Here is a 10,483-nt window from a genome sequence, read left to right on the forward strand (position 1 = left end):
CAAAATTTCATTTTTAAGAAAGTAAAAAAGAAAAAGATTTAGTTCTTAAAGAGGGTAAGAGACACTACAAAATAAAAGAGTTTGGTCTTTTTTAAAATTATCTCCTCTCCTTCTCTGTCATAATTACATCTCATATCTTTTTTGAAGAATAATACAATGTGCTAATGGATTGGTATGCCAGGTACATTCACATGGATGATGCACATTAGAATGTTGGTCTTGTTATTTGATGTGCAAAACAATCCCATCTCCACAAGCATAAGTGTCTCTACGTCATGTAGTCCTATGCAGTCCATGTAAATTTAATGTTTAATGAACGCGCACACACACACACACACACACACACACACACACACACGCATGCGTGCGTGAACACACATGCACATGCAAACATGTATACACCACGTCTCTCTACCATTTAAACATTAGTTTGATGAAAAGTTCTCTCCATCTGGGCCAAAACATTGAAGTGTGTAAAGATCTCTACCGTCTCATAAATCAAATTGGCAAAAAATCTATTTCCACAACCTAGGGCTAACTCTCTCTTCTCTTAGCAAAGGTATGATCCTCATATTTGGCAATTAGCAAAATCATTGGTAATTTTTACTATGCGATTTCACTTGTTTTCAAAACAAAATCTTTCATTGAGGTGAGGTCTACATCTATAATAGGACATTTAACTTTACAACAAGTTGCAAATGACTTTTGCAAATCTTGTCATGCCTTTACATGTGATCATGATTGTTGTAATTACCTTTGCAAATTATGACTAATTGGTCCAAGTCTAAGTACTTGAAAAGAAAGGGAAATTTAATTATTTGTTAAACCCCTAAGGAATAATGCTATATAGAGGTTGTGGGAGGCTCCAATTGAAAGACATAATGAAATTATCCCTTTGGCAAACCTATTGCTATCTTTTTTAAATTTCTAGGGAATTAATTTGCTGTTATCATGAAAGCCTCTTGTTATTCCATGTATCATGCAGTAAATGTAGTTCAAGAAGTAGTCATAAATTTTTTGAAAATTGAATACATAAAAATTTATGAGCCTTTGGATAAAACAGAAGACGAATGGCCAACATAAAATGTGTTGACCAGAGGGGAAAAAAAACTATCCACTCTACACAACATTTCGCATAAGGGAGGACCAATCTGATAGTGTAATTTGGAGGTTCTCCTCTCCTCTCCTCTCCTCTTGTCTTCAGGGGAAAAGTGCTTCAAACATTTCCGTGAAGCGACAAGATTGCGGGTGGAAAGAAAAGTGCCATGTGACAAGATTGCGGGGGGTGATAAAAAAGTGCAAAGCTTACTGCGGAGAGATACTACCTTCTTGCATGATCCTTTTGATAAGAAATTCTTATGAAATTCTAGCATTCAATGTACTTTTTAACGCTTGAAAAAGCCTCCTCTCTCTCCCCCCCATTTCTCTCTCCTTTTTCTAGTCAAGTTTGTTTACTTCACACTTCTCTACCATCTCTTTGGTCAAAAAAGTCCATCTTTGGCCACATAAGCATCGGGGGAAAAAAACCAAACAAGAAAAACAGCACCAGCAAGGCCATGGTTTTCCCTATGTAGATGCCACCAATCACTTGGAACTGGTGGGTCTTTCGGTGCATTTGTAGGATTAGGGTTTGAGCCTGTCTCTGTGCAGTTTTGGGGGTTATGGTGAAGCCTTTTCTGTGTTAAATTTAGGGCGAGAGAGAGAGAGAGAGAGAGAGAGAGAGAGAGAGAGAGAGCTTTGCTAGACATGATGGCCATCAAAGGCGTTTTGAAGGTCAGAGTGATCAAAGGCACTGATCTGGCCGTTCGAGATCTCTTCAGCAGCGATCCTTATGTGAAACTCAGCATTGGTGAACATGTAAGAAACTTCACTTTGCCTTTTTATTTTCGGTTTCTTCATTCCCCTCTTTCACTCCACATACGGCTGCACAAAATCTAGGGGTTTCGGTGATCTGCTTACACAGAGGAGGTGAACCGCTTTTCGTCTGCACACATGTAGCTGCCCGGTTTGAGCACAGTTTTGCCACATAGTTGCCGTTGTAGCTGTCACGAGCTGCCCTTTTTGAGATGGTTGAATGCTTGGATGGAACATCGTCATCATCATCATTTGGACTTTACCCACTTCCCCGCCCTTGCAAAGGCTCTCCAGACATTTGATGATGGTGGGCTGTGAGGTGGCCCCTTGCAGGAAAGACATTTATCTCTCCAAGTTGAAAACACAAACTCTTCTATCCTGGGGTGCACTGTAACACGCTCATTTGGGCTAGCAGGTTTGAGAGGATTAGCTGATTTAGGCCCGATTGTTTGAACCCTTCTTGCAGTGGGGGAAGGATAAAAGTAGTCGGGTTTTTGCATGTGAGGCAAAAGATTGGGATGCATCAACTCGATGCACAACCTTGAATATTCAGATGGCGGCGGCTGCAAGGGTTCTCTATTGTAGGAGGATCCCCATCAGTTTTGGGGTGGAGGCCACCATCTTGAGATGTGTGGCAAGTGTGAATCACTGCAATTGGCACAGCTATGTGTTTACATGCAATGCAAATGTGCCAGCAAGAATTGAAGCTCAATACCTTTGCAACAAGAGGATATTACACTGGGTGGGTGGTTGGGAAAGCCGTGCCCTGCGGAGACATGGGGAACAGTAATTCTGCTTGATGAGGGAACCTTTATATCCCAATCGGGGTATTTGATTTTGATTCTGCCTATATCTGTAACATTTGTTATGGGAGGCAAACCGCCTGTACATCCTTCCCAAAAAAAACACATGCTGAGGTAGGAGCCTGTGGTTGGGAGGGCAGTAGCTTTGCCATATTGCTCTGGATTGACATGGTTACCTCAATCCAGTAAAATCATCCTTGAACCTCAATCTTAGGAGTTAGCCATCACACTTGTGGTAACCCCCCTTTTCAGTATTACGGAAACTTGAGAATGTAAGGAGTATTGCCTTCTGAATTTGTTTTTTTTTTTTGCATTTGGGGGCTAGCTTGTGTGTGGTTCAGCGAGGCTGTAAACAAAACCAGCCTTTTGAACTGGGGGAGCAACACACAGGACAACCACATATGCAGCATGCACAAGACCAGAAGCAAGCCAGCAAATACATGGAACACCAAGGAGAGATATCAATCAACAATTTTCGGTTGGGCATCTGAAGTCGCAACCCACAAAATCCCCAAGTAACCGGCATTGTTGGCTTGACTCAGCATGTTAGCCACTGCACTTTACCTGATTTTTTTGGCTTCTGAGTGCTCGTAGAGTAAAGAAATGAGTTGGGTTGGAACATAGAAGGCCAATAGCTTGGTCTTTTGAATGCTCAACGTAGTGATGAAGAGTGCTTTACTTCTTTTGTATCTCTGAGCTGTGATGCATTCTGATGTAGTTGATCATGGCAATGCATGTCTTTAGTTTGGAGTTTTCATGTCATGTTGAAGCTTTGTTGTTGATTGTAATAATCAAGACACTAGAAATCCCATCCACTCTATAGAGTTTGATGCACATGATGCAGTATATAGAGCAACAACATGAGATGCTGATGAATGATGAATTCATGGAGGCTCATAGTGACCAAGGATCAACATTATTAAGCATAATGATGAGCTTAAGCTAGAGATATTAAGACATGGATTAATTTAATCATAAGAGTGATTAGCATAATCATGCAAACATTGTATTAATGAGCTTGCCTCTTAAATAGGCTTCAAGTGTACATAGATCCGTCAAGAGAACTCGCGGGCATGATCTTGTTGAAGCTCAACGGTGAGCTTCCATGGTGGTGATAGCTATGGTGTGTGCGTGGTACCGTGTAGTAGAGAGAGAGAGAGAGAGAGAGAGAGAGAGAGAGAGAGAGAGAGTGTATTGGCATGACTCAATGAATTTTTTTTGATAATAGATTGATGAGTACAATGCCTTTTTGTAGGTATAAAACCTTATCTTATGACTCAACACAATCACACTCACGCACGTGTTGTCATATGACACACTTATCTCCTCATAGGAGGTGGTTTACACTCATACACACACAAAAACACATATAAGGGCCTTAGGGCTGTATCACATGGATGAAGCTCCGAATATCCCAACAAACCCCCCTTCGGAGCGAAGGTGGTGAGACACCAACGTAAAGAAGATTATACCACCTACCCCATCCACTCTGTCTAAGAGATAGACTTACCATCTGCACCTCCTGTGCCATGGTAGTCTCTCATATCATGGTAAGAGCGAGGTAGTGAGGCCAGCACTTAGTCACCCCCCACCCCCCTGGCTCCTAACTGGGATCTATGAGAAAAAGGAGCCTTTTATAGCATCAAGGCTCTTTTACACAGGAAAGGAAAACACACACACAAACATAGATACAATCAGATTTTCGGGGGGACTACCCGGGGTAGAGAACCCTTATTGACTCAAATACTAAGTAGGGAAAGTAGGGGGCTTTTAAAAAGCCCAATTTGCATCAATTTCATCTCGAGGATTGAGGCTCTCGAAATGAACCTTGCAAGCATTGACTTCAATAGATTCGTTTGTGGCTTTAGCAGTATCGTCGGCATATTCTGCTACAAGGTTGGCATAATGCTCTTGTTGTTGCTCCTCTTTCTTCTTGAAGCAAAACACTTCTTTGTGGCCAAAGTGCTCGCTGTACCGACACTGGATTTTTCCTACCGTTCTTCCAATTGGAAGAGCTTGAAAATGCATTATCTAGGCTCGTATTCTTGCCATGCTCCTCATCCTTGTTCCATTGGTTCTTTTCGAGGAGGAGAGCTACCATGTCATCAAAGGTGGTGCTTGTCACGCGAAGCACTTCCAAAGATGATTGGAAGCGTGTGGCATCCTTCATGCTTTTCATCCAGCTCACTTTTGAGGTTGGTGAGCTGATTGATGATAGTGTATAGAGCAGATAAGTGGTCTCCTAGCTCATTTGAATCTTACATTTTTAACTCATATAATTTTAGTTTAAGAAAAACTTTAGAATTCGTGATTTTATTACCAAATATTCCGTCCAGCTTGGTCCAATTTTCCTTTGCGGTTGACTTGAAGTCATCATGGTGAACAAGATTGCTGTGGAGATTGAGGCCGATGGCTTTTTGGTTCCTTGCCGACCACAGCTTTAGTGTAGGATCTTCTTGAGAAGGAGCTTCTTCATCACCAATTACGATATCCCATAGCCCCTCCCGCATGAGCAACAATTGCATTTTGGTTTGCCACGTAGGGAAACCAAGCCCGGAAAAAAATTCTAGGAAAAGAGATGATGATGATAAAAGTGTTGAGATAGAAGATGAAGATGCCATAATAAAAGAAAGAGATGTGGCAAGTATAAAAGCTCAAAGAGGAGGATTCATAGTATGTGAATCACAACTTATGAGTGAATATACTTTAGAAATTTCACCATAATTTTGTAGGTTGAATTTTTTGAAACAAATGTAAACGGATGCCGAGCTTCTTACTGTCCGGGGTAGAAGCATGGAATAATAGACGTGAGCGCAGGCACAGGCTTGCAAGAGATGCCAGGCACATATGGCCGGTCAAGGGCATGTGGGATGCGAAGATTAAGGCAACAGCAGCAGCATCTGCGGGTCATCAACCATTCTCCATGCGATAGCCGCAAATCAAAAGGATCAATGTCTCTAGACATTAAAAAATCAAATTGGGCCTTTTTCAAATGAAGGGTTAATCCATTTAACTTGATATTGCCACAATCATAATTTTTGGGGATTTTTCTTTCTTTTTGCAAATCAAGCTTAATCAAGTAATTAGTTATAATAACTTTATTAAACACCATTAAGGGTGCAAATCTAGCATTAGAGGGTTGCTACAACTTGCTAGATCATTATTTAACCCCCTTGTTTGTAAATTCTAATTTCTCTTGGGCAGTAAGGGGTGTCAAATTCCCACCGGATCTCCTCGTGGAATGCTCCTGGTACGAGACTCGAAACCTGCAAACAAACAAACAAGAAGGGGATGCAGGCCTGACTCACCTCCCAACCATGACAGCCGTGGGCAAGCCCACAGTCTTGGCTGTCCCCACCGAGCCACGAGTTGAGCTAACTAGGTTGACGTACCGACCAATCTCCACCTCGCGATGGTCCATACCGCCACGAAGCTACCCTCGCGGGCCTCGAGATTGCTGCCGGCCTCGGCTGCATAAAGCAGGTGCACGTCTGCACTAGATCCAGGCTCCAGACCATAGAGCTCTCACAAATCACGCGAGACTCTATATATCACTAATGACTAACCTTGGCCACTCTTTTATAGGCTCTTGGCCGGTCATCGGGTGTCCACACTTGGGTGCCTGCCCATCCATACTTGGGTGCCTGCCCGTTAGTCTATCCCTAACTCAGCTCGCCAATCAGCCTGCCTAGCTCCAAGCTTCCCCAAACCTCGAAGCTAGTCTTGTGTGCGTATAGCACACAATAGATACACACTGTGCACATGACATACTCCCCTTCCTCTAAGAGCTCACTCCTGAGCTCACTAAAAAGCCAGGGTAATCTCTCTGAAGAGTAGTCAATGTCTCCCATGTAGCGTCCTCCTCAACACGATCCTTCCACTTGATCTTGTATTCTGTGATAAGCTTATTACGCAATCGTCTTTCACAAAATCCAAGAATCTTTTCAGGTTCATGCGAAACAAATGTCATGTCCTCGACATCTATAATTTCTTGAGGAGTAACTAACTGGTCTGTTCCACCCAGTACTTCCTTAAGTCTACTGACATGAAATACAGGATGAACTTTCACATGAGAAGGCAAATCCAATTCATATGCAACTGAACCAATCCTTCGTGTAATACGAAATGGTCCACAGTATCTAGGGGGTAATTTCGGAGATCGACCTGTCCGTAAAGTCTCGGAATCTTTCGGAACTCGCAAATACACCATCGTTCCTTCATAGAACTCTCTGGGTGAACGATGTCTATTAGAATAAAACCTGTCTCGGTCTTGAGCACTTCTAATAGATTCCTTCGCAACTTGTAACATTTCTTGCATATCTTGCAAAAAATTACGTGCTGCATCATGGTGAAGTCCTGAGAATCCTACTGTAACAGGTGATCTAGGTTGAAAACCATACATAAGCATGAAAGGACTAAAACTTGTACTCGAATGCTTAGTACTATTATATGCAAATTCTAACATAGGAAGATAATCCTCCTATGAACTCTGTACATATGCTCGAAGCATATCCTCCAAAATCCGATTCACTCTTTCAGTCTGGCCATCAGATTGAGGATGATATGAGGAACTCAAATTCAAAGTTGTTTCCAACTTCTCAAAAACAAGTTTCCAAAAATCACTCGTAAACTTAGAGTCCCTATCACTGACTATGTCCTGCGGTAACCCGTACAGTCTAAACAATTGCTTGATAAACTGCCGTGCTAATTGCGTAGCTGTAATAGTCTTCCGGGTCGGTAAAAATCTAGCCATTTTTGTCAAGCGATCTACCATAACCCAAATAGAATCGTAGCCTTGATGTGTTCTTGGCAATCCGGTAATAAAATCCATGGAAATACTTTCCCATTTATTACGTGGGATTTGCAAAGGATGCAACAACCCACCTTCTAAAGCGTTCAGCTTTATTTGCTTGACAAATTTGACACTTGAGAACATAATCTTCTACATACCCTTTCATCTTTGGCCAATAAAAAGTGTGTTTCACTAACGATAGTGTCCTATGTACCCCAGGGTGTCTAGCAGAAGGGGCATTGTGACACTCCTTAAGAATCTTGGACCTAATGTCCGGGATCTGTGGTACACAAATTTTGTCATTACTACGGAATAGTAAACCATTCCGAATCATCCACTGGCCTCCTGCAGCCTGAATGGTAGACTGCTCAGTCATTGAGTCTTGGTCAATCAATGAGCTCCCGTCCTGGATCTTCTACCAAAATGGACCAAAATAACTATCAGTCCTGCAAAGCCATCTCAATGACTGAAATAAGTCAGTAGAAATCTCGGTGAACGACAAAGTATTCACCTCTCTAATTCGACTAAGCGCATCTACAACACTATTCATGGATCCTTTCCGATAACGGATCTCGAAATCAAAATCTTGCATTAACTCAGCTCAATGAGCTTTCCTTCCTCTCAAATCATCCGCATCACACACATACTTGATTGATTGATGATCAGTCAATACCACAAACTTGGAGCCATATAAATAATGTCTGTCTAGCTTTTTACTTTCAAAAGCAACCGGTCTACCATCTTGAAATAGAGCAGTCCCGATGGCATAGTCACTGGCATCAGTTTCAAGAACATAAGGCCGACTAGGATCGGGTAATGCTAAGATTAGGTGCTTCCTTGACTTTATTTTTCCAAAGTCTGAAGGCCATATCCAAATCGTTATTGCAAGTGATAGGCTGATTTGACTTACATCCATGATCTTTCAATAAGTCGGTCATCGGTAGTGTGAGTTGAGAGTACTCCTGCACAGATTTCCGAAGAAAAACAACAAAACCGAGAAAAGAACGAAGTTGTTTCACTGTTCGCGGTATAGGCCAGTCCAGAACCTTCTGAACTCGATTATAGTCAATGCTCAATCCATCTCTAGTGATCTTGTGTCCCAAGTAAATGATGTCTGTCATAAAAAACTCACATTTACTTAACTTAGCATATAGTCGATTCTGTCTTAAAATAGATAAGACAATCGTGAGGTGTCTAACATGATCCTCAAGAGTATGACTATATATAAAAATATCATCCAGGAACACCACCACAAATTTTCCCAAATGTTCACGAAAAAGATCGTTCATCATTTGCTAGAAAGTGGCTGGAGCATTAGTTAACCCAAAAGGTAATATGAGAAACTCGTAATGGCCATACCTAGTCCGAAAGGCGGTTCTTTCGACATGCCTTTCATGAATACGTATCTGGTGATAGCCAGTACGTAAATCTATCTTCGTGAAATATTTCGCTCCTGCTAACCGGTCAATCAGGTCATCTGATCTAGGGAGAGGATAACGGTTCTTAATTGTCAGCTTGTTCAATCTCTTGTAATCTATACACATTCTCTAGGTGTTGTCCTTCTTTCTCCTAAGCAACACAGGTGCACCCCAAGGTGATTTACTTGGACGGATCTGGCCCATCCTCAAATAATCTTCGAGTTGTTTAGCCAACTCATCTTCCTCAGCTTGGCTCATCCTGTAAGGTGGAATACTGACAGGATGGGCACCAGGGATTAAGTCAATACGATGATCTACTGCCCTTTCAGGTGGTAAACCCGATGGTAGTTCCTTAGGAAATACATCTTGAAAAACGAATCAAGTATCTTCTGTAATTCTTTGCTTTCAAACACACTTAATTCATTAACTTCCATGGAAGGGATGAGAAATGAAGAAAGTGGAATCAATACACAATGGAAAGCGGTATACAAAGAAGAATCCATTATATATTTCGAAAATCAATTGTATTTACAAGAGGTCCCTGAGAGGGATGTATACAATCATCTAAAATACTATACTGGGTGTCCCGTGTCCTTATGCTGAAAAGAAAAAATATGACTAGACCAATCTATCTGGACTTGAAGAGTCTTAAACTACGCAATCCCTAATAACAAGTCTACATTTTCTAGGTGCATAACATAGCATTCCAGAGTATCTTTGTAGTCTTGAATCTCGATTGGAAGCATCTCCACTTTTCGATCCCATACTTGCCTTCCCGTAGGTAGGCGTACCTCATAGGTATGATCGCTGGGTGTCGTATCAAGACTCAATTTTTGCACAAGTTTGTAGTTAACAAAATGTGTGAGTTGCCAGGGTCTAGAAGAATGTGAATTCTATGGCCATTCACTTCTCCATAAACTCGGAGAAGATCATGCAAGCCAAATACTTTAGAGTTGAACAAACAATCAGAACATGTACTAGGGCGAGAAAGTACAGTAACTGACGTACTTGTCAAAGACAACTGATTAGCTGCCTTTGGCTTGGGTCTTGCGTTGGTCTTTGCACTCTTTTGCTTCGAGCACTCGTTATGCATGTGTCCTTTTTCTTCGCAGATAAAACGTCGTCCCTCCTTCTTGAGCTTTAAAGCCTTAAGGAGTCGTTTCTTCTTCGTTGGTGTCGAACTTGAATTCTTTGAAGGTTGGTCCGAAGACTTTCCTTCAGTCGTGTTAGCCATAGGTGCGGAGAACTTTCTTTTATGCTTGTTTCCCTGCTCGGTAACGGGTTTAGACTTCGAAGAGACCATTGTATCATCATAGATACGAGCTGAATGAATGGCCTCGTCTAATGTTTTGCATTTGTTATTTTTAACTTGTAAACGGTATGAGTCTGGTAAACCAGCTACGAAGAAGCCCAAAAGAGTAGTGGGATCCATCTTTGTAGCTTGCAAGTCCCTAAACTTCTAGAGGTAGATCTCATAAGTGAGGTGCTGCGAGGTCATGGTCAAAGCTGTAAACCGGGCAACATCATAATCATCCTCTTTCTAAATTCCAATGCTAGTGTCTAACCCCTTGTCATGTGCACAGTGTGTATCTATCGTATGCTATACGCACACAAGA

At 41.7% G+C, this 10,483-nt stretch overlaps 1 protein-coding gene across 1 annotated transcript in view; it reads left to right on the forward strand.

The window, feature by feature from the left end:
• Positions 1 to 1,371: 1,371 nt before the first annotated feature.
• LOC147616025 (putative ADP-ribosylation factor GTPase-activating protein AGD11) overlaps positions 1,372 to 10,483 on the forward strand; it is a 34,563-nt gene continuing 25,451 nt past the window's right edge. Inside the window, exon 1 of the mRNA XM_086778668.1 lies at positions 1,372 to 1,857. Coding sequence (XP_086634794.1) covers positions 1,747 to 1,857 — 111 coding nt within the window. The 5' untranslated portion in view covers positions 1,372 to 1,746. The remainder of the gene's footprint in view (positions 1,858 to 10,483) is intronic.

The sequence above is a fragment of the Cibotium barometz genome, chromosome 39 (assembly GCF_041138505.1).
Source record: "Cibotium barometz isolate CiBa-2024 chromosome 39, ASM4113850v1, whole genome shotgun sequence".
Lineage (NCBI taxonomy): Eukaryota > Viridiplantae > Streptophyta > Polypodiopsida > Cyatheales > Cibotiaceae > Cibotium > Cibotium barometz.